This window comes from Meles meles, chromosome 2, assembly GCF_922984935.1.
Source record: "Meles meles chromosome 2, mMelMel3.1 paternal haplotype, whole genome shotgun sequence".
Taxonomy (NCBI): domain Eukaryota; kingdom Metazoa; phylum Chordata; class Mammalia; order Carnivora; family Mustelidae; genus Meles; species Meles meles.
In genome coordinates, this window is record NC_060067.1 from 31,595,761 (window position 1) to 31,622,817 (window position 27,057).

The 27,057-nt window shown below is 36.1% G+C and overlaps 1 protein-coding gene across 1 annotated transcript; it reads left to right on the plus strand.

The window, feature by feature from the left end:
* Positions 1-464: 464 nt before the first annotated feature.
* YIPF7 (Yip1 domain family member 7) lies at positions 465-26,668 on the plus strand. Its single transcript, XM_045997733.1, has 5 exons — positions 465-580; positions 10,276-10,436; positions 18,302-18,447; positions 22,745-22,926; positions 26,204-26,668. The coding sequence occupies exons 1-5, from the start codon at positions 465-467 to the stop codon at positions 26,364-26,366; spliced, it is 768 nt and encodes a 255-aa protein (XP_045853689.1). The 3' UTR covers positions 26,367-26,668.
* Positions 26,669-27,057: the final 389 nt, after the last annotated feature.

Below are 27,057 nucleotides of genomic sequence, written 5' to 3' on the forward strand. Positions count from 1 at the left end.
CACATGTTAAAGCTCTAGGAAAAATGAAACTCAAATAGAATTATCAACCAGTTTTTTCTGGCTTGCAACATGTGTGCACACATTTAAAGTGAGGAACTAACATTGTTTAAGGGAAAACCTTCTAGATGTATACCAATTTAAAAATATTTTTTTCTTAAGATGATGGGAATAAGGAATTTGGTGAAAAATATTAGTTCTTTCTCATCAGTTAATTTAGTCAAAGTCCACAGTGCTCATGAATGAAAATTTCAGAAAAGTTTGTTGAAGATACACATTTTATAAATGACTTTCTAAATACATTTCCATACCTTTTCCTAATACTTAATTTAACCCATCCAAAGAATACGTTTTTCTCTAACAGGAATCCATCCATAATCACATCATCAGTTAAACCTTCTAAATATCTTAAAAGCAGTTCTATTGACTCATTAAGTTCTCAGTAAAAGACATTCTTATTTTTCAGGATGTCAAACCTGGGACAATTTGACTCTGATTTTTACCAATCTAATTATACTATTGATAACCAGGAACAGAGTTCTGAAGATTCTAATATCTATGGATATGTTTATGGATCTAGAAAGTAAGTATTTTATATTGAAAAAATATGCTTTTGTTTTAAGAAGGTATAATATTTTAGTAAGGAGTTTCCACACTGGGAGGGCTTCCTTGGGGAAAGCAAAAGCTCTCTCCAGCATATCTTGGTAAGATACCCAAGAAGAAATGCCAGGAAAGGTCAGAGAAATTAATTCAGTTCACCTCAGGCCCATTTATAGGTGGGTAGTTGGGTTCCTCTTTTCAAAATACCACTTAACAGGGAGCCTGAATATAGGCCCTGGACAGAACAGAAAACATTTTCATTTCACATGATAATTTTTGAGACACTGCTCAAAAAAATAGATTTTATTTGACTAGTAAACATTTATCAAGTGCCTGCTGTGTTTTAGGAATCCCAATGACAAAAAAGAGGTCTATAATCTTTTACTTCATAAAATTTAAGAATTTATGTTGGACAGTGGCAATTAAATATGCAATTATAATACAGTGTGAAAACTCTTAAATTGAATTAAAATAAACATATTTCAGAATGTGTTAGCTTTTTTAAAAATATTTTTTATTAACATATAATGTATTATTAGCCCCAGGGGTACAGGTCTGTGAATCTCCAGGTTTATACACTTCACAGCACTCACCATAGCACATACCTTCCCCAATGTCCATAACCCAACACCCTATCCCTACTCCCCTCCTCCCACCCCCCCCCAGTTTGTTTTGTGACATTAAGAGTCTCTTATGGTTTGTCTCCCTCCCGATCCCATCTTGTTTCATTTATTCTTTTCCTACTCCCCAAAACTGCAGGTTGCCTCTCAACTTCCTCATATCAGGGAGATCATATGATAGTTGTCTTTCTCTGATTGACTTATTTCGCTAAGCATAATACCCTCTAGTTCCATCCATGTCGTTGCAAATGGCAAGATTTCATTTCTTTTGATGGCTGCATAGTATTCCAATGTATATATACCACATCTTCTTTATCCACTCATGTTGATGGACATCGAGGTTCTTTCCATAGTTTGGCTATTGTGGACATTGCTGCTATAAACATTCAGGTGCATGTGCCCCTTCAGATCACTACATTTGTATGTTTAGGGTAAATACCCAGTAGTGCAATTGCTGGGTCGTAGGGTAGATGTTTTCAACTTTTTGAGGAACCTCCATGCTGTTTTCCAGAGTGGTTTCACCAGCTTGCATTCCCACCAACAGTGTAGGAGGGTTCCCCTTTCTCCGTATCCTTGCCAGCATCTGTCATTTCCTGACTTGTTAATTTTAGCCATTCTGACTGGTGTGAGGTGATATCTCATTGTGGTTTTGATTTGCATTTCCCTGATGCCAAGTGATGTGGAACACTGTGTTAGTTATTTTGAGATGACAATTCAACTTGAGTTAAAAATAAAAATGACTAATATTTTAGTAATTTAGCCTTTACTAGGGTAAATAGGGCATTTATGGTAAGAAGAATTGGTTCAAGTTCCGGCTCTAGCCTTTGTAATATTGGGAAAGACTTTTAACTTCACTTCCTGAGTACCTTACACTGAGAAATAAGGATATTAAGAGTACTTACTTCATGAAATTATCATGAAGAACAGTTGTGCTAATGTGTAGTATTAGCACACTTAGACTAGTGAACTGAGAGAAGGGTCAGACATTGGAACTTTTAAGCTAACTGTTACTGAACTTTTCCTACCCACTATGTACTGTTGTGAACTGTATGTAAGTTAGTTCATTGGATCCTCAGACAATCCTGAGATGAGAGCTAGTATTTTTCCCCATTTTACTTATGAGAAAACAGGAACCAAGAGAAATTAAGGAACTATTCAAGGACACACAGCTAATAAGAACTGGGGTTTGGATTTTAGTTCAAGGTTGTTTTATTAGAACCAATATTAGGGTAGACATATAATTTATTGTAAAATCAAGACATCTGTAAGAGTTAAATGTATGCTAGGAATAATAATGTTGGTACAATAGGACTAAAACTAGGTCATCTTAGGTAAAGATGGGATGTGTAGTCACTGCTTCGTTTCAACAAGTTTAAGCCAAATAACCACATAACAAATATTTCAAATTTATTAATTCTTGAAGTTTCATTTTCTAAACACAGATAAGTGCCTTGAAAGCTCCAAGGAGTCAAAGATAGAATAAACACAACAGGCAATGGAAACTCTTCAGTTCCAACTATGAACAGGACAGTTCAGAAATTGTTTCCACTAGCTGATCACTCCTGAAGACACAAGAGATAGGTGCTGTTTTCTAGCTACTCCCGCTGCACCATTACTCTAAGGTGATAGGGAAAGGATTGTTATAGAATGTTTTTAAAACTATCAAAGTTAAACCTCTGGAGTTTTGTCCCATCAATGAACCTAGTCTATGTTGTCCAGCTTCAGTCAGGTACCGTAAAAATTTCCTAAAATGAAAAACAATCTATACTGCCTCCTTCCTCCTTCACTCTCTATGAATATTATCATTAGGTATTTTTATCATTAGATTAAAAAATATATATATATATTTATAAGAAAAGTAGGGTAAAAGAATAAGGCTGTAGAGATTTGGCTCAATCATTGCAGAATCTAACTACAGAAAAAGAACTTGATTTTATTTCATTTATGATTTATACTTTGAAGATCAAGAAAAAGTGTTTGGTGCCAAAAAAGTGTTAATCAGTCAGAGGGAGCAGCTTGGACAGTAAAGTGTTATAGGATGGTAACTCAAAATATATAATCCAAAATCTAATAGGATTTTTCTGCTCTATTGAAAGAAACTATTTACCTTCTGTTTCTTTTCTTCAGATGGAATAAACACATGGGTAGCATCTATGATCTACATTTTCAAACTAAACTAAACTAAAAAATCTGATGAGAGAAACGAAGCTTTCTCTTTATGCAGGGACTCATGGACCACAGCTTTCTCCCCCAACCCCCCAGCACCAAACCACCACCCAATTTTATTTCTCTATTTGATTACACATATCAACATTGCCCAGAAATCAAGATGAAAATGAGATGGAAATGAACATAACCAAACGGGGAAAACTCAAGATTATATTATTTTAGGTTGATGGCCTCACCTGCTTCAGTTCCTTAGCATTTAAATCCAAGTCGTGATTTGGATACAGTAACATTTAAATTCCAATCCACACTGCAAGTCTCAGGAATTAGAAAAGGGCATATTAGCTGTGGTAGTTTTATGAGGTACATAAAATGTGGAGTCAAGTCAGTGACTTACTAGTGTACATCAAACTCCAGAGATTCGATCTTTTATTCATACAGTGAATAGTTCAATTAAAATACACCCCGAAACAGAAAAAGATGCTAACCATCCTGGCAAAAGACACAGGAATCCAGGAGATAGTTTTAGTCAGTTAGTCTCCTTCTCTCTGTCTCTGTCCACCCCTACTCTCATATATGGGAGCGAGTTTTAAAGATTTTATGCACGGGGGCTCCTGGGTGGCTCAGTGGGTTAAAGCCTCTGCTTTTGGCTCAGGTCATGATCCCAGGGTGCTGGGATCAAGCCCGGCATCAGGCTCTCTGCTTAGCGGGGAGCCTGCTTCCTCCTCTCTCTCTCTCTGCCTGCCTCTCTGCCTACTTGTGATCTCTGTCTGTCAAATAAATAAATAAAATCTTAAAAAAAAATAAAGATTTTATGCATGTATGTATATGTAAGTACGTATTCGTTTGAGAGAGCTAGTGAGCACGCATGCGTACACATACACACATTTGACTGAAGGACGGGGTGGGGGGGGACGGGAAGAGAGAGAGAGAGAAGAGAATCTTAAGCCGACTCCACTAGGTGCCCCTGTTGGAGATTGCTTAAAAAACTTGCTCAGTGACATACTGATCTGAAAGCTGGTTGACTGTAATTACTAATACAATAATAATATTTATATTAAAAAACAAGTTTTCTTATTTTAGGATACACAAGAAGGAGTTTCCTCATTTTAAACAACTACTCAGTCATTCAGAGAGACACAATTTCCAACACCTGTAACCTGTCACCTGGGTTATATTTTCCCACTATATTTTTCTATTTTTTAAAATGGGAAATCTATTCAAATTCTTTAGAGAAAGGACAAGATATTTCCACAGAAAAGGAGACAACAACTGGAAAACTCTCTTTGAATGTTTTCATAGGACTTTAACAGACTGAAACTGAATCCTCAGCTTTTTTGAATCCCCTGAGCTGATCTTCCTCTAGTGTGTCAAACATAGTTTCGACTCTGCCAATGGTATGTTGTCACTGTGCACCTACTGGCTCGGCCAGAATCTGGGAATGATGTAAATGTCAGGTCCCCTGCTACCATTCCCTAAAACACACCGCCATTCAACTGATCTTGTACATTTTGTTCTTACTGGGGATATTTAAAATACCAGATTTTACTGGCTCACCTGGAGACTGACATAGATAAACTGTTTCTCGGAGTACCGACTATATTTATTTAATCAACAGGGTATTTTGAGGGGTACCTGTGTGGCTCAGTGGGTTGCACCTCTGCCTTTGGCTCATGTCATGATCTCAGTGTCCTGAGATGGAGTCCGGCATCTGGCTCTCTGCTCAGCAGGGAGCCTGCTTCCCCCTCTCTCTGCCTGCCTGTCTGTCTGCTTGTGATCTCTCTCTCTGTGAAATAAATAAAACCTTAAAAAAAAAAAAACACCAAACCAGGGTATTTTTGTTGTTGATCAGTCATATTGTTTTCTCAGGCTGTTTCAGGTGATGATGTTTCAAATTCTGAAACCCTTCCTAGTCTCAAGTTGCAGGAGGCATGCTATGTCATCTGGCTATATGAAATATACCGACACTTTAATATTAGTTAAAATGTGCAGCTAGACTTTAAATGACTTGTACTTATCTGCTGGTGCATTTTTTACAACCTGATTTACACTCTAGCCCTCCATGTGACACTGGGAATCAGCTCATCACCCCATGCCTCTTGGATCAGCTTGACATCAGGTGACCATCAAGAAGGAAGTCCAAACAGATAGTTTTAGAACAACAAAACTTTCAATAAAATACATACCTAGTGACTATGTGATAGGACACAGGAAGCACATTTCTGTAATCATAAAAATTACTACTGAGTCTTTTAAAATGATCTTTTCTTTAATTATTATTTTTTACTATGTTATGTTAGTTACCTTACAGTACATCCTTAGTTTTTGATGTAGTGTTCCGAGATTAATTACAATGATCTTCTATATTTGCTTTGGACAATGGATGTTAAGTCCTGTTGCCTCAGAGCCAGGGAAAATCTTTTCCCCAACTGGAGACTATGTCTTATCTTAACACATCATCCATCTGGAGACTTGTTGGAACTTTATAAACCCAGGTATGGATGGTGTAAAGGGAAATACTGAAGAATTGGGTGAATGTGCAGAGGGTTTTTATACACACCAGGTGTGTGGCCATTGTTTTATTGCTTAGAGACAGAAGTTCTGTGCATAGGGGAGATTCTCCTGGTAGGAAAACACAAGACTGGTGGGGATGTTGTCAAAGTCAGTTTGGGTGTTCCAAGGAGACCAAAATGATGAAAAGTGAAAGATGACCAGTACAGAAGGCATATAAATTCCTGGCCTCCTATTTACTTTGTTTTCTTTGAGGAAGAGACAACTATTTACAAATATAGAAGATGCTGTTCCAGACTTTGTGGAAGATGTCTAGAATGCTTTAGTGTAAGTCTCAGGGAGAAAAAAAAAAACATACCAAGACATGGCTCAAGCTTATTGATCATTGTTTGCATGCCCAACGCTACTCTGAGTGCTTTACTTATTTCAGCTAATTTAATTTACAAAAACCTTATGAGATCATCATCATCATCATTATTATTATTGTTATTATATAGCAGGCTTTTTAATGGCTTGGGTATATTGGTAGAAGAACTGCAAGCCCTGTTCAACTTTGATATCAACAAATACTTTTTTATTTGGTTCTTACTCATTCATAGTTTTTTAATGACTGTATTTATTTATTTGACAGACAAAGATCACAAGCAGGCAGAGAGGCAGGCAGAGAGAGAGAGGAGGAAGCAGGCTCCCCACGGGGCAGAGAGTCTGATGTGGGATCATGACCTGAGCCAAAGGCAGAGGCTTTAACCCACTGAGCCACCCAGGCTCCCCTCAATCATATTTTTTGAGGTATAGTTGATACACAATATTATATTAGTTTCAGGTGTACAACATATTGATTAGACATTTCTATTCATTAATTAATGTTCATCATGATAAATGTAGTTACCATCTATCGCCATGCATTAATACAGGGTTATTGTCTATATTTCCTATGCTGTACTTATAGTCCTCATGGCTTTTATATTTTATAACCAGAAGTTTGTACTTTTTAACATCTTTCACCTATTTTTGCCCACCCCCGCAAACCTCCTTGCCTCTAGTAACCACTAGTTTCCTTTGTGAGTTCTATTATTATCCTCATTTTACAGATGAGAAAATCAAGGCACTCACGTAAGATAATTTGCCTAAGAGTATAAAACTGGGATTTGAACACAGACAGTATAACTCCAGGAACAGGTTTGCTAACCACTGCACTCGATTTAGGATACATTTTCTCATTGGACTGTTTTTATAAGCAGAAGTGTAACCCCCCCAGAATCAGGAAGCAAAAGAAGAGTAGTATGACCAAGAATGTTGCCAGTTACCCTAAAGGAATCTTTTGCAGTCATCACATAGTTGTTTTAAATATTTACAGGAAGAGGAGATGCTCACTAGCAAAGTTAATGTTGAAACTCTACCAGCCAGAATTCAGTGTTTATTTTGGTCAAATTCAGTTGACATTTGTTTCATCTGGAATAACGTGCTAAGTTAGATATCATCAAAATTTCAATATGCCTCTTTTCATAAAACTAATTAAGATGTTGTATAATCGAGGAGAAGAGAAATATTTTGTTGATATACTCTGCAAAACTCCCATTACTATATGAAATATAGATATGATATAACCTTACCATCTTAAGTATTGGGTACACTAATCTAACTCATGCAATTGCCTTTAATAATATGTTAATAATTCAAGGCTCTGGAGTTAACAAAGCTATTAGCAAAGTGTCCTAGATATATGGCTAAGAGCACACATCATAATGAGCACTGAGTAATGCATAGAATTAGTGAGTCACTATATGGTACACCTGAAATTAATATAATCCTGTATGTTAACTATAATGGAATTAAAATTAAACACTTAATAAAAAAAGAAATAGGGGAGCCTGGGTGGCTCAGTGGGTTAAAGCCTCTGCTTTCGGCTCAGGTCATGATCCCAGGGTCCTGGGATCAAGCCCCACATCGGGCTCTCTGCTCAGCAGGAAGCCTGCTTCCCCCTCTCTCTCTGCCTGCCTCTCTGACTACTTGTGATCTCTCTCTGTCAAATAAAGAAATAAAATCTTAAAAAATAAATAAAAAATAAATAAAAAATAAAAAAATACATGGTTAAATAAAATTATGGTTGTTCATTGCAATTTTCAGAAAAAAGCCTAAAACCTGAGAATTGGGTTATTTACAGAGTTTGTTGGGTGGAAGTGTGGACTAATCATATGACTATATTGGTATTGCTGAGATTTCATTTATTGAGATGTAGTGTCAATTGTTAGAGTCAACATGTACAATGTTATAAGAAAAAAGGAGAGAATTTTAATTCAGATAGTGGCAGTGGGTGACCATGATAATTTATGGGGCACCTGGGTGACTCAGTGGGTTAAGCCTCTGCCTTCGGCTCAGGTCACGATCTCAGGGTCCTGGGATCGAGCCCCACATCGGGCTTTCTGCTCAGCAGAGAGCCTGCTTCCCTCTCTCTCTCTGCCTGCCTCTCTGCCTGCTTGTGATCTCCGTCTGTCAAATAAACAAATAAAATCTTAAAAAAAAAAAAAAAGCTTTTGAGGTTTCCTTTGTTGGATGGAGTTTGAAATTATACTTTCTTAAATAAATGATGGGAGAATTTTAATATTATGCCTCCATTATAATAGGACAACAGAGACCAAGCTCCTGATAAAGAACTTTGCTGGATGAAGGAGCAGAGAGGGAGGAAAGAAAGAGAAAGGGATGGGATCTAGCTGGTAATGGACACTTTTTTTCTTTTTTAATGCGTTTTTCTCTTTGCTGGGGTTGGGTCAATCACCTCTGCTAAAATCCCTCCTTCACGGAAATTGCTTTTCAGGGAGTAATTGTAAAAGTTACCTTTCCTCCAGCCTGGTTAGTCACACCTAGGCCTGAGTTACAGTGATGCTAGGACAGTTTGTCAGTGAAATAGTCCTGGTTAGATGCTGGCCCATTGAGTCAAATTTATTTTCCCCTTCTATTCTTCTAGAAATGCTTCCATTAAAAAAAAAGTATAGATCAAGGGGGGCTTTTCATCAACCAACAAACCATTCAGGTTCTTATTTATAATTCATTTCTACCAATACTTTTGATAGTGGCTCTATTTTGCTGACAAAAAGAAAAAAAAAAGGTTAGGAATATGCCTCATGGCTAAGGAAACAATAACAGTAATCAACATATGCTGTGGGGGATTCAAGAAGTATTATACCAGGTCCTTGCCCTTAATGAGCTTACTGTTGAGTTAGTGAATGATTAAACACATATATCTCTATTTTGGTAGCTCTATTTTCCAGAGAAGTTTATTTTCTCTGTCAGGCTTACCCATATAACAGAAGTTGAATATGTTATTCTTAGACTTCATATTAAGCATAATGTTGGAAGGAAAGTATGAAAAGCCATTTCGTAAATATTTTAATGCAGAGAGATCACAGGGAGCTGCAAAGTTCAGAATCCTGAGCTGTATTTTTAGCTTAGCCCTTAGTGGCTCTGATGAAAGAAACTTAAAGATGTTCATAAGGACAACTCCTAATGTGTCTCCCCCTTCCTTCAGGTAAAAACAATTTAAAATGATCAAATAACCTCATATACTTCTTTTTTCCCCCTTGCTTCTTTTCTCTAGCTCTAAGAAATTATGTACTGAGTGTTGTTTTCCAACTTTCTCACACAGATGGTGAAATAAAATCCAATAAAAACATGGTCAAGGAAATATCAAAATATCATGCTTCAACAAAACTAAATTGCATATTTCAAAAGAGCGACTTTAAGGCAGCCATAGAATCTTTTTAGGTACTCAAAGATAGTTCAATTGACAGTAATTATCTGGGAATGGCCAGAGCTAGAAGGTCAGTTTATGTATTTGTTTTTTCTTATGAATCAACTCTGTTATTAAAACTGTAATTTTTACTTACTTTTGTTTCCACAGATGTATAGGGAATGTCTTTGGTGATTGCCCCTGAAAAAAATCAGTAAAAAAGCAACATTGTATCATCTGAGCACTGTTCAGGAGGCTTCACTTAGGAGTCCAATCCCTGAAGAATTATTTTGCTACACTGGCCAAGTCCTTCAGTCTCCATGAAACTCTGTTTCTTTACTTGTAAAATGGGATTAAAACTATAATTTTTACCTTCCAGAGTATTCATTATGTGAGAAAATGTGAGGCCAAGTGTCTAGCACATCATCCATAATAAGTATTAGTTGGTATAGATCTTTCTTCTAGAAACTTCTCATGACCTGTTACTTCATTTTTTTTTAATTAAAAGTAAATTTTAAGCAAGTTATTTCTTTCATGGATAAATACTCACAAAAACTAGGAGAACTTATAGAAGGGACATTGTAGTTTCCGTCCACCATTTGTCAGGATATCCCATTCTGAGATGTATAAAATTCAATATTTTCCTTTCTCTAGACCACCAGCCGGAGAGCAGCCTCCGCCTGCCTTTGTCCCAGCAGAGATGCTCACGTCATCAAGTTACGAGGGACAATATTTTCAGCCAGCATCCAACCCGGATTATTATTCACAATCTTCTTACATTGACAGTTTTGAGGAAGAGCCTCCTTTGCTAGAAGATAAGTTAAGGAAGTGCTATTAACGTGGGTACAGCTAGAAGAATAATAGCAATAATCAGCCCGTAATGTGCGGTCAGCATGCCGTGTGTTTTGTGTGTGATCGTTCCACGTATAAACAAGTCTGCCAGAAGAAGGTGCAGAAACCGTTGGACGTTTGTCTCCTGCTTGTGTGGGGAAAACAGAGTCGATGTGTTGCCATTGCTGTGCTATTAACTGCAGATATTAAGTGTTTCTTCCATTTGTTGAAGTGTGGACTCCCTGACGGAGGCTAGACAACAGTGAACACATCTTTGAGCAGAGCAGTTGCATCAAAGTATTGACCTTTCCCACCCCAGTGAATGAAGCTGCTTCATAATAGCACATTGTATCTTCTGCTAGGATACCTGGGAGCCATAGCGGTAGTTTCTCAATATTTCTTAATTGTCATAGAAACAAGCCAGTCTTTTTTTTTTTTTTTTTCCTTTCCTGGATGGGAGGAGCCCCCTCATCCCAGCTGGGTATGGCTAAGTGAGGAGGAATATATGATTCCAGGGAAATAAGCACTCCTGGTGGCAAGGAAACTGGTGGACTTTGCAGTTGAATGTCCTTTAGGAATTTCAGGGGGGTTCCATACATGGATTTTTTCCTTCTTTTTAAAATCTGGCCATGCTATACCTGCTGCTTTTGCCCTTATAGCAAATCAACATTGATGACCGAAGTATAGGGGCTGGAAAGCCAAAATTCAAGTAGATTTAAATTTTAGAGCCAAGGTTGCGGCTCTTGGGTGGCTCAGTGGGTTAAAGCCTCTGCCTTCCTGGCTCAGGTCATGATCCCAGAGTCCTGGGGTGGAGCCCCACATCCGGCTCTCTGTCTCTCTCTGCCTCCTCTCTGCCTACCTTGTGATCTCTCTGTCAAATAAATAAATAAAATCTTTGAAAAAAAAGTTTAAGAGCCAAGGAGAAGTATGAATATATGACTAGTCAACAATTATGCTCTCACCCCTTTATATGTGGTCAATGAAAAGGCGAGATTAAAATTCCCAATATTTTACATCAAAAGATCATTGTTTGCCTCATATGAACAGAGCTAACCACCTGGCATTAAAACATTCTTTCTTTGAGTTCAAAATTTAAAGAAAGGTGAACGATTTTAACTACTCAGGAAAGCAAAGGAAATGATATCACAGGTTTGTTGGCTGTTTAGAAGCCAGTTAGATTAAGGGTATCAGTTATGTTTAACCAATTCATTCCAGTTTGCCTCTGCAATAATAATCAGTACCTGAAAATTATAAGTTATCCTTATTAAATATTCTCCTTGATTCTACCAACATCTCGACTTTAAAACAAAAATCAGTTGTTATAAAATAACCTATGTTCAATATAGAAATTTGGCAAATAGAGAAACATATGAGTAAAAATATCAAGACCACCTAAAATTTTGTCTCTGTGACATGAGTTCCATTAATGACTTGATGTATTTTCTTTCAGCTTTCAGTCTATTTTTATGAGTGTATATACATATATGTAAATATATGTGAAATACATATATGTAAGTATTTTGCATAAGAATGGGTGTATTTTAAGTATATATGCTTAAAAGTGAAATACTATATTTTTGAATATGTGTGTATTTATGAATGTTTAAAAATGGAAGTTGGATCATACAATGGCTATAAAGTTCTATAGTTTTTAAAGTTACCTAATATCAAAAGTATTTCTATGCATGCATTCTTTAAAGTCATTAAATATTATTTGAAAATATATAGAATGGCTTCATAATATTTTTCACGTAAAAGTACCCATAATTTAAACTCACCTTAAAGGTTAATCCTTATAATAAGTAATGCTTTGGTGAAGTAAGTAACTTTCATCTCTACAGAGTCTGTCCTTAGGATGGATCCATAACATTGGGATTCCTGGGTCAAAAGGTACTTACACTGTCGAACTTAACTGGAAAAGAATGACCCCCTACACCATCATAGTAGAATATGAGATATTTTTGTTAATTGGATGGGTAAAAAGCAATACTTTGTAGTTCTTGATTACTAGAATAGTTACACATTTTTTCATATTTATTTACTATTCTTCCTGTTTTTTATATTCTTTGTCAGATTTCTTATTTGAATCTTAAAATTTTTCCTTTTCTTTTTTTTATTTTTAAGGATATTTATTTGGTAAGATATTTAATAATTGCCTGGAATATGTATTGCAAACATTTTTTTCCCAGGTGGTGTTTGCCATCTAATTAGTTAATAGGATACTAAATCATATAGAAATTTTAATATTTATGTTTTCAACTCTACAGTATTTTTCTTGGTAAATTTTATTCAGAGTATATTTCTCCAGCTCTAGGTACTGTTTATATCCTCTTGTATATTCTTAAATTTTTAAATTATATTTTTGTTTTGCACTAAATTTATAAATTTTTGATTCTTTAAAATGTTTGATTCATTAAAGTCGTTCATTAAAAAATTTTGATTCATTAAAAATTATTTTAAGTTAGTATGTGAAGTAGGATTTAAAATTTTTTTCTTTAATGAGTATCAAATTTTTCCTGTAACATTTATTGAAAATAATCTTTTCTTTTCTGCTTGTCTAAATGTCTCTATTGTGATATTCTAAACTTGAAGGCATCCTCCCTAATATCTTATTAAATTCAAATAGAAAATATATTAGATTTCGTCTCTCACTTTATGTAACTTAGAGAAAATTCTTAGATTTTATTTTCTCTTTGTGATTGTTCCCACCAAATTGCTAATGTATTTGAGATGCAAGCAATTACACTTAATATAATTTTGCATTTTGAATCTATGAAATTTTTAGATGCTGATTCAATACATTCCTCAGACTGGGTGACTTTGTGAAAGTCTGGAGCCTCATCTGTTTCAAAGATACGAAAAAGCCACAGGCAGGGTTTCTAGGATAAGGTGATACATGTCATTTGCCAGTTTTTATTGAGTATACACCAAACAGGGTATCAATTATGAAGCTATAATAATTAACATCCCTTATGCAAAAATATGTTATTTGAAAGTGTGCTTCTTTATTCCTTAAATACTTTGTTGTCTAAAAGACTTGTTTGGTGATTTTATGTAAGAATGATAACTTTTGCTATTTGATTATGTACAATCAATATGTTAACAAATGTATCTTGAAGAATAATAGCCAATTCAAGTCTGTCAAACCAGAAAAATTACTGTGCTATTCAGTGCTTATATTTGTAGCACAGCCCGATGTTTATATTTAAAAGGCCAGTGCCACCATTTGCGTAGAAAACAAAGATATTAATTCATTTTTATAGCAGATATATCATATACTTTACTACCACTAGATGACAGCAAAACAATAAATTTTACATTCGGATTTCACAGCGGTTTCATCTTTTATCTTGTATAATAAGGTATTATATTAGGATATCTACAATTAATAAATACTTATAATCTCATTTGCATACCTCGTAATAAATTTGAAAACAAAATATTATGGAGATGTATTTTGGTAGAAAACACATAAATGCTTTTTTGGTATGACAATATTTAGTAGGTCTTATGTTCACTCACCATTTCATGACTCGATGTTGAAACATGTGCAGAAGTTAATGATGCCATCAAATAAACGCCTGAAATCAGTAATAATGCCTCACAAGGTGTTTTACATCTGAGTTTCTTTAGGAATAATTACTATGTTTTTTGAGGGAAAAAGGTATTTTGAATTAAAGGCCACTGTGTTGTGGCAAATGCTGAAAACATATTACTAACATAAATGTCTTAATCACAAAAAAACTTTGAAAACAACATAAGGCTTAGGTGAAATTAATTTAAGCTACAATTTCTCAGTTTTTAAAATCTGCTTTTTAAAAATTACATGAGACATTCTAACTTCATTTTAAGCTCGGTGAATTGCTCATCTACTACAAAGTGTATGTTTGTTAAGAAATATGTAACTACACAGTGATAATAGAAAGGATGCAGCACAAAAGTTGAAATGCACATGATTTATTCACTATTAATCAGTCAAATTCTTTCTTTTTAAGCTAGGGATAGCGATGGTCAGCCTGGATATGAAATAAGTGAAGAAAAAGATCCTTACTACTGCAGTGTAGACCAATGTCTGTCCAACCTTTTGAAAATGTATAGGTCCCTGTGAGAGTAAGACCCCTCTATGTCATAGCAGGCATTAAAGTCTGTGTGGTATTTTGTGTTTGGAAAGTCAGATATGCAAGATGCCAGGTGATATGTGCAGGTATAAAAGCAGTTGAACTATACTCTGTATCTGACCAAAGACTGTCACTATCCTGGAAAGTGGTATGCCTTGTACAAATGATTTAGGGAAAAAATCCTTCACGTGGGAGAACTGAGCTCAATTAAACAAACAAACAAACAAAAAAAAACAACCATTGTGAAATTAGATACACGTTGACATCCATAGCTATATGATTAAAAGCAAGATTTTTGGGTTTTGCTGTTTTGTGTTGTGTGTGGGGTGTGTGTGTATGTACCTTTATACTCACCCCTTCCTGTGTCTCCCACCCTAAGCTAACCACTTTTCTACTCTGTTTCTATGAGGTTGTCTCTTTTTTCTCCTTGATTTTAGATTCCACAAATGCCACTACACAGTATTTGTCTTTCTCTATTTTTTTAAATTAACATAATGTCCTCAAGGTCCATCCATGTCATTGCAAACGGCAGAATTTCCTTCTTTCTCACGAATGAATATTCCATTGTATGTATATCCCACATCTTTTTTATCTGTTCACCCACTGACAGACATTTAGGCTGTTCCTATGTCTTGACTATTATGAAAAATGCTGCATTGAACATGGGAGATCATATATCTCTTTGATGTCCTGTTTCCATTGCCTTTGGATATATATCCAGAAGTGGGATTGCTGGATCATATAGAAGTTCTTTTTTTTCCTCCTTTTTTCTTTTTTTTAAATTGGCCAGGTTCAGTGCTCAGGTCAAATGGTTGGCTGCCAACCATTGCTGCCCTGGGGACTGACCCACAGTGTTCTCTGCTAAAGTCACCATTTCTAAAAGCCCATGTCCTTCAGCTGTAAGTGGACATATTGTCAGCCTGGCCTGGGCAGAGGCCACAGTGGGGTAATGGGAACGCTTATTATTATTTTTTTTAATTTTTGAGGAATCGCTGTACTGTTTTCCACAGTGGCTGCATGAATTTACATTCCCACCTACAGTGCACAAGGGTTCCCCTTTCTCCACATCCTAAGCAATACTTACTTCTCATCTTTTTGATAATAGCATTCTAACGAGGAGTGTGAGGCAATACCTCATTGTAGTTTTGATAGCATTGCCCTGAGAATTAGTGATATTGAGAACTTTTTCATGTACCTGTTGGACATTTGCATGTCCTCTTTGGAAAAATGTCTATTCAGGTCCTCTGCTGCTTTTGTAATTGTATCGTTTGTCTTGTGGAGGACACATGGGTTCTTGAATTAGATTCTCCAGCATTGAAATCTGTATTTTCTGTTACTAGTTCAGTGACTTTGGACAAATTCTTCATATCTCAAAACCTCAGCCATCTGATGCACAAAACAGGAATAAAATAACATCCCTAGCCTCATTACATGTCTGTAAGACCAATGCATACAAATCTTGTAGAACTCACAGCAGAATTCAGTGAAAACAGTAAAACAACAACAACAAACAAACAAACAAACAAAATCCATTCAGTTCTTTTTAGTTGAAATGCAGTGTTCTTTACAGTAGTTTATCTCTAATTATTCTGGGCCTCTGCCTTACTCTTATTCAAATTTAAAACGATAGAAGCACAGTAGTCAGCTTGATTATTGGGTCCGAAATAGTAAAGTCCTGTTCTTCTCCTTTTTGAATGTTCTTTTTTCCTACTCAAGTTACATTTTAACGTTTATCTTTATAGAACTGGTGAGAAAAGAAACCGATGTGGTGTTACTATTTATTTCTGTATTCAGTGGGTGTCAGATAGCTGGGTTTAAAAAAAAAATTAAATAAAAATGTAAGAAGGGCAGGATCTAGCAGAAGGGTCTGTGATGTGGCAGTCAGAATTACTTTAAAACAAAATAGAACAAAAATAGAAAAAAATTTTTTAAAAGATTTTACCTATTTATTTGACAGAGATCACAAGCAGGCAGAGAGGTAGGCAGAGAGAGAGAGGGAGGCAGGCTTCCCACCGAGCAGAGAGCCCGATGCGGTGCTTGATTCCAGGACTCTGGGATCATGTCCTGAGCCGAAGGCAGAGGCTTTAACCCACTGAGCCACCCAGCCCCCCCCCCTTTTTTTTTTTAAATTTCTAAATGAATTTGGACTCATGGACACTAAGCTCCATTGATTTTGAATATTTTATTCTATCACCAGCACTCACAAAGGGAAAGGTTAACTTGTCTCAAGAATTTAACTTTGGTGAAAGGTGATATCTCAATGTGGTCACTGAAAATAAACAAATAAAAAAAATACAAAATAAAAAAAAATTAAAAAAAAAAGAATTTAACTTTGGGTACATAGACTGAACCACACTAGCACAGACCTTTTTAAAATACGGGTATAAGAAAGAGCCATCCTCTTTTCTCCTCTGTGGAGGTTAAGGCAATTAGCATACAACTACTTTTCTCATCAGGCAAGGTGGAAATAAAATCCCAAATCTGGGCTAAATATCTTTACTTTAGATAAGAATGCTAATTGAGCAATTATGCCATGTTTGATGTAAGTATGATATGATTTCACAAGTGTTGTTTCAGGATTTTCTGCCTTTTGCACCCACAGTTCTTGGACATGATGGTTTGAAGAATGAACTGGTAGGCCAGATGAAGAGTGGAGGGCAACCAAAGTGAAGTTTATTGAGTGGTAGTATAAAGCTCCTAGAGGAGTGCGTGGGTGACTCAGTGGGTTAATGCCTCTGCCTTCGGCTCAGGTCATGATCCCAGGATCCTGGGATAGAGCCCCACATTGTCCTCTTCATCGTCGGGCTCTCAGCTCAGCGGGAAGCCTGTTTCCTCCTCTGCCTCTCTGCCTACTTGTGATCTCTATCTGTCAAATAAATAAATAAAATCTTTAAAAAATAAATAAATAAAGCTCCTAGGGAGGGTGGGGGGCCCAAGAGGGCTGCCCTTGGAGTTTCTAAGTGTAGGGGTTTTTATGAGCTCTTTTGTGAAACTATCTTAAGCAATCAGAGTGTGCTGAGTCATGCCAATCAGGGCTTTGGTTACTTACCTGTGTCCCTATTAGGTTCATGTCAGCATACTGATGGTCTTTTTTCCTGACATCTGGTGCTTATGTCTTAACTGCCCATTGCCTATGATAGTGACAGATACTTTGTAGTTAATTGTCTTATTTTAGGATGTTTTGCTGAAGTCATTTCTGCAAAGGCTGCAAGCAGAATGCTAGTGTAGTCTTGTTTAAGCTGCAAAACAGGTTGTCAGTGCTCCATATATTGTTGTTGGGGACCCTGGCCCTGACTCCCTAACTATCTAACTAACTCCTAACAGTTATCAAGGGAAAATGGGGGGGTATCTAATATCTAATATTTATTAAGCAATAGGATGGGACTTTGGGTCTCTTAGCTACCATTTTATTTTATTTTTTATTGTAGAACATCTATTTCCCAATTTTCAGCTAGATTTCAAGCTTATATTTGGTGAATAAGGCATGGAAAGTTTTCCTTGATGTAATTATTTCTCTAAAATATTTCTTTAGTTCCTTGTTTGGGAACAACAAATCTTCTGTTGTTGTTGTTGTTGAATTACTGTATATTGCTTAGAACTTTAGATTTTGGAGGTGTAACAATCTGATGAAAGTGCTAAGTAAATTAATTAGATATGTTAAATTTAAGTAAACATTATTCATGTTTATTTTTTATATTTATATTATTCCTTTTGTTTGTTTGTTTTTGCAGAACTTGGAATTAATTTTGATCACATATGGCAAAAAACCTTGACCGTGTTAAACCCGCTGAAACCAGCAGATGGCAGCATTATGAACGAAACGGACCTCACTGGGCCTATTCTGTTTTGCATCGCTCTGGGAGCCACCTTGCTTCTGGTAACAGACTGCAGCAAGCACCAGATTTTAATGTGTGTCAAATGTCATTTTTGAAGAAGTCTTTGTTAATACAGAAAAATATATGTTACTTGATAACGATTAATTAATTTTTAACTACACTTTTTTTTTTGTGAGACATTGTTAATTGAACCATAGTAATAAAGAGAAACAACCCTCAAGTATTAGTACAGAAAAAATATAAATTTAAACAGATATCAAAAATCAAATCACCAAGCAAGTTTTCAACAAAGCGGGCAATCCCTTATGTCTTTCATGTTATTCAGAAAAGATTGTCAATTTGAAAAAGTTGAAGGAACACATGGATTTGGGAAATACTGGCCCAAGTTTTATTTCTCATTTTCTGTGACACTTCTGTTGTGACACCAGAGAAATCCTTTCTCTTTGCTCATCATTTCCTCTGCTGGGGTGTACCTATAGAATATTTCAAATACTGTGTGAGGTCTGAGCATGAAATAAGTCTCCTTGTTTCAGGTTAGGTTATTATGAGTACAGTAATTTGCAGTGTGTAACCAGTGATTTGTATATTCAACCTACATATTTCTCTATTATTTGAGTTTTCTGCTTTTTATATAGGCATTGTGCTCCTTGACTTTACCATTCGTCTTGTGTATGGGCCTCTTACATTCTTTAAATCTGGACTAAAGTGATTGAGTCCTCAAAGAAGTAAAGAAAACCACATTTCCACCCACGTTAACTTTAGAAGACATTTGCTCATGCTTTAGAAAAATGTTTCATTTAAAGAAAAAGGAAGAAAAGAGAAAATGTCTATGATTTTAAACCAAGGAAGTAATGACCATATGTGAAAAACAGAGGATGAAAAAAAAGGTCAGGTCAGTCTGAAAAGCATAGTTTCATTAAGTGACAAAGAGATAAACTTGACAGGAGAAAGAATACAGGAAATTAAAAATTCTAGGAAAAGCCCTTAAAATAACTCTTCAGTCCACTTCTCTGTCTCTTGGCTATCCACTTTCCATAAATGCTTTTTTCTCCACTATAGTTACAGTTTTCAAAAGTAGGTATAAAGTGTATTTGCAACTAAATAAATTTTCACTTTTTATTTATTAATTTATTTTATACCAGTCAAAAAACTTATAGCAATCTAGTTTCTGCATGGTGATATGATTAGTAATCATAACATATTTATCCAATACAATTGTATTTAGTGATAGCATCTTATTTCTTCCTTTGAACTACAGCAAATGAAAATACTCTGTAAATCAAACACTATATCAACTAGAGTTTTAATATAGTCTCTAACTTCCCTTCTTTCTTTGTCACAGTAATTTGATAATCTTAGCTACACTAAGTTAAGATCATGTCAACTAATCAAATAGAAACAATCAATTTAATATATTAAACCATATTTCTTTTTCAAGTGATTTCTAATATAACAGCTGTTTGTTTTCTTATACAAAATGTTAGCATTACCATCCCTTAAAGGAAAGCGTTAATCCCATTAAGATCTCTTTGGGGTGTATAATGCTAGTTGGAATTATTTAAATATCCTCTTTTTTGTTTGAAGTACAAAACAATATAGGCAAAGAACTCAAATGGAAGTGAGAAATTGAACGTGCCCCTAACTTTGCCTCTAGGTATGATCTTGAGATTTTTGTTTCTTATTTCTTCATTTCTTCATTTTGAAGACAAAAAACACTTCTGTCAGTAGTTCTTAAGGTTCCTCTCAGCTCTAAAATTTGGAGGAATATGTGAAAGTGCATATTTTCTGAAATATTTTAAGCAGACATTATCAGTTTTATTTTCCCATTAGATGTCATTACTTCAGAATTGATTCTAATACATGTAGAGCAATAAAGACCAAAAACAACAAAAAAATCACCCAGGTATATACTAATGAAGTCAGATTTCACTCAGAGCCCATTTGAAACTAAACTAACCATGCCCTTGGTATCTAGAATTAAAATGTAAAAGAAAAGTTTATGGGCTGGTATATGCATTGTACTAGAGAAAGCAAATTGAATCCAAAACAACAATTGATTGTTTATTTTCTCCAGAGGCATAAAACTCATGATCACATACTTATCATTTTTATAATTTTTGTAGACATAAGGCATGGCATAGTATCTTTTAGTGACTTTCTTCATGTTGAAGGAGGCAAACCAAAGAGGACAACTTCAAACAGTTAGCATAAATTTAGTTTTATTTTTGCTGTCAAAATTATTTCACCCCCCCCCCCAAACAAGGAAGATAATTGGTTTAAAAGTATGGCTCCCTTTAGTTTTTCCAGTAGCTCTAAGAGTATCACCTGGAAAAGGAGCATGCATGACCAACATAAAAGCATAATCAGAAGAATAATGAGTATTTCAAATTCAGATTTAGTAATGAGGGTGGTACAAGGAGGACACGTGAAGTTTTGAGGTTAGAAGAAATGGAACATTGGCTTTCCATTTTCGTTACAACCCTTTTTTAGAATTTGAAACAAATTAAAAATGGCGATGGCCCCCGCCAAATGGAATCACAACTTAGAATGGATAAAGTAACAAGAGAAGAGATGAGGAGAACAGTCACTAACTGATATCCCAAGGGACAGTTTTACTCTCAAGTTAATTTTGTCCACCCTCTATATACCCCACCCTATTTACAAAAGTGCTTGGGGTCAGAAACTTCTAGCTCTGTGTGTTTTCGTTGTGGGGAAGTTGCCCTTCACTGTTACATCTTTTGCTACCTCAGAATTATCCCATCCAATTAAAATATTAAGTAGGATGTTTCTCTAATACAAGTGATTTTAAATGGTCACTATTTTCCAAGTGGAAAAACCTCACCCAATAGAGCAATAACTAAGAGCGTTCTTAAGCATGTCCATTAGCATTATTAGTATTATTTCACAAGATAGCCGTGAGAATACAAAAGTTACTCAGTAAGAACTCATTATGGCTACTGCAGGAGAGAATTCTTCAAGCACAGCCCAGGGACATTTTGTGAAAGGACTTGGTAGTGACCAATCTCCCCATCTCTGTAGAGGAAGAAGAACTCAAAATAGCTAGACAATTTTGAACATTAAAATGGTCATAATATTCTCCATTAATTAATTGTGAAGTAAATATCTCTTTACTCTGTAAGACTTAAAGACTGTGTAGATAACAGCCATGGAGAAGAGAACATGACAGCTAAAAAGCTCACTCTCTGCATTTACCAGATCCTTCCTTGTTTTGCATGATTCCCATGAAAAACAGAGTCAGCTTATTCAATATTTACCCAGAATTTCTAATCAGCGTAATGTAAATAGAAAAACTAAGTGCGTTCTTTACTGGAGCTTTGGCATCCTCAGGTAGCAAATATTAAAATATCCCCTGTTGAATCAATAGTAGATTGTGACTTTCTCTGGGTGAGTTTAATGGGGCTATTTCAGCTCTCAATCCCTAGTGCCTGTGGAAGATGGCTATTTTTATGAGTCCTCAGAAAATCAGTGTTGTATCCTGAACACTACTTTAACAGTACTTCTTTTATGATTCAGTACCAGTTGGTTTATATAAACCAGGTTTTCATAAAGTATGTTCAGTTAAACTGTTAATAGGAATTAGGAAAACAAAGGATTCTGTGGTCAAATAAGTTTAGGATATGCTAGGTTAAAAAAGGTCAAGTAAGTCCCATTATTTTAAGACATGGGAGAGCTCCTATAGGTGTCCAACATCTAATTTTAGAACCAGACTGGTTAGGTTCCACGCCAAGTTGCTCTGCTTAACATTTTATTTTTGGCGAGTTGTATATTCTCTTCACCTTAGTTTCCTCATGGGTAAAATGAGTATAATAATGGTACCTACCTCATAAAGTAGTTATGTGGATTAAATAATTTAATACATGTGAAATGCTTAGAATAGGATCTAACAGTAAATCCTGTAGGTATTGGTTAACATTACTCATTTGTCTTGTAAAATCTTCAAGATGAAATTAGATTTTTTCACCCATTAATTCATTCATTTAATTATTTAAGAAATAGGGAGAGTAAATATATTCTTACTTATGTCTTGTGCTTCTAATAGGTGATATATGGTTTAAAAAAAAACCTTGAAATTTTTTTCATCTTTTCAGTGGCATGCACTGGCCACCCCGAATATAACCAGGAGTATTTGTTTTCAGGACCTGAAGTCATACGATAGCCAGTGTTTTCTCCAGAATTCCCAGTCTGCTGATGACTCTGCCCGAAAGACATGAAACAGTGTTGAGCTGATGGATTCTAAAATGCTCTCTGCTCTGTTGACATTCCAATTTCCTCTTGATCTTTGTTGTGTGTTCACCTGTGTCCTTCCCATTGTTTCAGGCAGGAAAAGTTCAGTTCGGTTATGTGTATGGCATGAGTGCCATAGGCTGCCTAGGGATTCACACCTTACTAAACTTGATGAGCTCTTCAGGGGCGTCTTACGGCTGTGTGGCAAGCGTCCTGGGCTACTGCCTGCTCCCCATGGTCATCCTGTCCAGCTGCGCCATCTTCTTTTCACTGCAGTAAGTGCCTGCGTGCCCTAATGGACCTCACATGCACAGTCCTCGCTCAGGCTTGCCACACGGGGGTGACAGTTAACCTCTTTTCTGATCTTTTTGGGACTGGAATTGGGGAAACTTTGGCAATTAAAAGCGACACACAGATTCAGGAAAGTGGGTCTGTTGGGGCTCAGGTATTGTTCCTATTTGGAGGATTTAAACAATAAATTCAACCAAGTTATCTGTGAAAGTGGCACTTTGGAGGTGGTTGCAGTCTTCAGTACGAACCATTGTCTGGGGTAATAGAACAACCGCATGAATTCACTTGTTTGATTTTGGAAGAGGAGCTGCCTGGTGAACACTGACGCATTGCTTCAGCTCCCAGGCATTCTGCCTTTGAGGCGGCAAGCAACTGAGCTTTCTCAGCTGGGCTCCTTGCAATGAAGAATTCCCAGGAACCCTGATGAGGATATTAATGCTGGAGAACTTTATACCATATATGCTCAGCCAATAGATTTTTTTTTTCTTTTTACTTCCTGAGAAGTTAGGATTTGCAATTCAAAACTATTAATGAGGATCCAGTAGATATATTTCTGTTGGGCAATTTCCCAGGGCATATGAATGAACATCACTACCACAGTTTGGGGAGAGCAAGTAATTACACAATCTTTGTCCCCTACACGCTCAGAACTCAATAAACATTTGCCATCAGTGCCCATTCTTCCACATCCAGAGGAGACACAATTTGCAATTTTTTGGATGATCCACATTTTAGGTTATTAACACCACACTGGATAGTGTATTATATAAAAAGCTTACCAATGCCAAAGGCAGACGTTGTAGGAGAGCCTTTACAAATTTTGTTTAGATGTCTCATTTAGTTTTTTTAATAACATTATTGAGAGTAACTTAGTTGGAAATGCTTCTTTCTTTTAATATGGTCTAATATATATATATATATACATATATATATATGTATATAGCTCGAGCGGGAGGGGCAGAAGGAGAGAGAGAGAATCCCAAGCGGGTTCTTTTTTTTTTTTTTTAAGATTTTATTTATTTATTTATTTATTTATTTGACAGACAGAGATCACAAGCAGGCAGAGAGGCAGGCAGAGAGGCAGGCAGAGAGAGAGAGGAGGAAGCAGGTTCCCTGCTGAGCAGAGAGCCTGATGCTGGGCTGGATCCCAGGACCCTGGGATCGTGATCTGAGCCAAAGGCAGAGGCTTTAACCCACTGAGCCACCCAGGCACCCCCCAAGCGGGTTCTTTAGCAAGGTTTTCCATTTACTGTGCTGTTTGGTACAGACATTTGACATGTTAATACAGAGTTTAGTTCTACAACTTCTATTTTGTTGAAAGCTTTGCCAAAGAATGCTATAATCACTTATGATTTAAAAATTTAAAATTTAAAACATTATTTCCAGCAAAGTTAAGATGCTCCATTTGAGCATCTCAAATGACTCCAGATTATTAGGGGAAGAAAATAAAAACTAAATGAGATTTTGAGAATCATCAGAAGTCTGGACCCTTTTTCATTAGAGATTCATTCTGAAATGATAAAGGATGATTTAGAAATCTTTTAAATTATATTAAAGGAGAGTAAATTATCCAACCCCCTAAGACTATTACACTGAAATTTCCTTTTTGGGCATAATACTATGTCATTCAAATCAATCACATATAATTTTACATTTTCATTCATAAAAACTTCTATTAGGTTGACCTATAAATTTTCCCAATATATTAATTAAACCAATGCATATCATATTTATTAGAGGACACTTTAAATATTTTTGGTTTATTTATAATCCACAGCATCAGAAGCCATATATTGTATAGTTTTTCATTTGTTTTTCTCTAGTTCAGTTATTAAAAGTAAATATTTTTGTCATTCTCACAAATAATAAACATAATTCTCAACTTCAGATTATACTAGGATCGAGTGAGACAGTGTAGTTTGATGGTGAAAGGAGCAACGTGGCATTGGGAATTAGGAGATCTTGACCTAATGCCATTCCACTGTGTAATTTTCCTCATGTCACTTCATCGATCTAAAGCTGGGGACTAGCTATCTTGTGATCTTTTGTAGATCTTATAGCTTATTTTTCTAAATAACACATTCTGTTTCGCACATAAGGAATGAAATTCACTCTTTACTCCCATACCTCCTTTTTTACCCCCATGGTGGCTAGACTTAACTACCTTATTTACTCATTCATTCTTTTTTTTTAATATATATATATTTAATCTATTTATTTGACAGACAGAGATCACAAGTAGGCAGAGAGGCAGGCAGAGAGAGAGAGGGAGGAGGAAGCAGGCTTCCTGATGAGCAGAGAGCCTGATGCAGGGCTGGGTCCCAGAACCCTGGGATCATGACCTGAGTCGAAAGCACATGCTTTAACCCACTGAGCCACCCAGGCACCCCTACCCATTCATTCTTTCAGAGCCTATTGCCTCCACAATTATTTTTGAAGATATCAATTTGAACAAATCCATCTCAATATTCTAAAAACTCCACAATACACCTATAAAAGGAATCTGCAGCAATGAAGTGGGCGGCCACACACATATTCGTGTTGTCCACTTGAACTGTGTCACGCTTTGCTATATCAGATAGAAACCTGAGAAGCGGACGTGGGAGCAGTGGGGAAGAGGCCCCCAGCTGGATTACAAGTCCAGTTATTTTTCTGCTCATACCATGCATCAATTTGGAAAGAGAGTATGGGAAAAAGAATGTATAGGTATAAAAGAAAACCCTAAGCATAGTTTTTTTTTTTTTTAACATGGTCTTTTTTTTTTTTTTTTAAAGATTTTATTTATTTATTTGAGAGAGAGAGAGAGCATGAGAGGGGAGGGTCAGAGAGGGAAGCAAACTGCCTGCTGAGCTGGGAGCCTGATGCTGGACTCAATCCCAGGACTCTGAGATCATGGCCTGAGTCGAAGGCAGTTGCTTAACCACCTGAGCCACTCAGGCTCCCCTAAGCATAGTTTCTATAAAAGATTTTTAGGAATTGGGATTTGAATGTTGACAGATGATGGCAACTGTAGGTGAGTTTTTGTACTCCTATGAGTTCAAGTTTTACTAAAGTATAAAATGGTTACCTCTGATGGGGAATTTGACTCACAAATTTTCAAACTGGCCATGGCCTTTGACTTCATACCGTTCCTCACTCTCATTTTGCAAATGGAGAAAGTAGTTATAAATATTGTACCAAGGATGTTTCAGAGGCAGCTTTGATTCAATAATCTCCTTTTCTCATGATATAGGGTAATCATCTCTTTTGTCTTTGCTATAGGGGCACCTTTGGAACTGTGTTGGCACTGGTCATTGTTGGCTGGTGTAGTCTCTCGGCTTCCAAAATCTTCAGTTCAGCCTTGGGCATGGAAGGACAGCAGCTTCTCATTGCCTACCCTTGCGGCTTACTTTACGGACTTTTTGCCCTCCTAACAGTTTTCTGAAGAGTATTTGAGATGACGTTTCAAGATTCTATTTGTTTCCTGTTCGTATTATCCTGAAATGTGTTAGCATTCAAATTTGGTAATATGATTTCTGCTTTATTGCTGTTGAGAGAATAATAAGCAAAGAGACAAAACAGCACTTAAGGCTGGTACTTTAATAACTTGTTTGGTTTGAATGATGTTTTGCTTTTTGGTTTGGTGCATTAAAACATTTTAAAATGCTTTGAAATCAAAGGGGATATAGTTGTTGTACTGATGCTATACTCTGCTTTTCTCAATGGATCTATTTTTAAGAAATTGTAAGTAAATAAAATCATATGATGACTGTGTAAAGTAAAGCAATGGTGAGCCTTTTGAGAAATGTTCATGACAATTCAAGCTACGTTACTGGTTAAGGTCACCCTGTCTATCACCTTTGAAGAATTGCAGGGGAGGGTTATATAGGGTTTAATTTACCTGAGAGCTCAAAGAACCTCCTGTTTTTCAGTTCATTTACTGTAACATCTGTTCTTTTGTCTTGTTTGAACAATGCATTAACTTACCACTTTTCAAAGCTTCTTTCTAGGTTTAGATGCCATGGTTCATTATTAAAATTTCTTTCTTTCCCATGTCCTCAGTAACCTTACCGTTTGCTTTCTAAACAATCACATGTGATGAGAGGGATTCCCACTTGTGTCATTTTAATATTACT

What these genes read in the sequence shown, in the direction of transcription:
- YIPF7 (XM_045997733.1), top strand. Translation starts at nt 465, where the DNA reads ATGTCAAACCTGGGACAATTTGACTCTGATTTTTACCAATCTAATTAT. An exon ending in TATGTTTATGGATCTAGAAA is followed by an intron (nt 581 to 10,275) that starts GTAAGTATTTTA and finishes TCCTTTCTCTAG; the next exon opens with ACCACCAGCCGGAGAGCAGC. An exon ending in TGGGAGCCACCTTGCTTCTG is followed by an intron (nt 18,448 to 22,744) that starts GTAACAGACTGC and finishes CCATTGTTTCAG; the next exon opens with GCAGGAAAAGTTCAGTTCGG.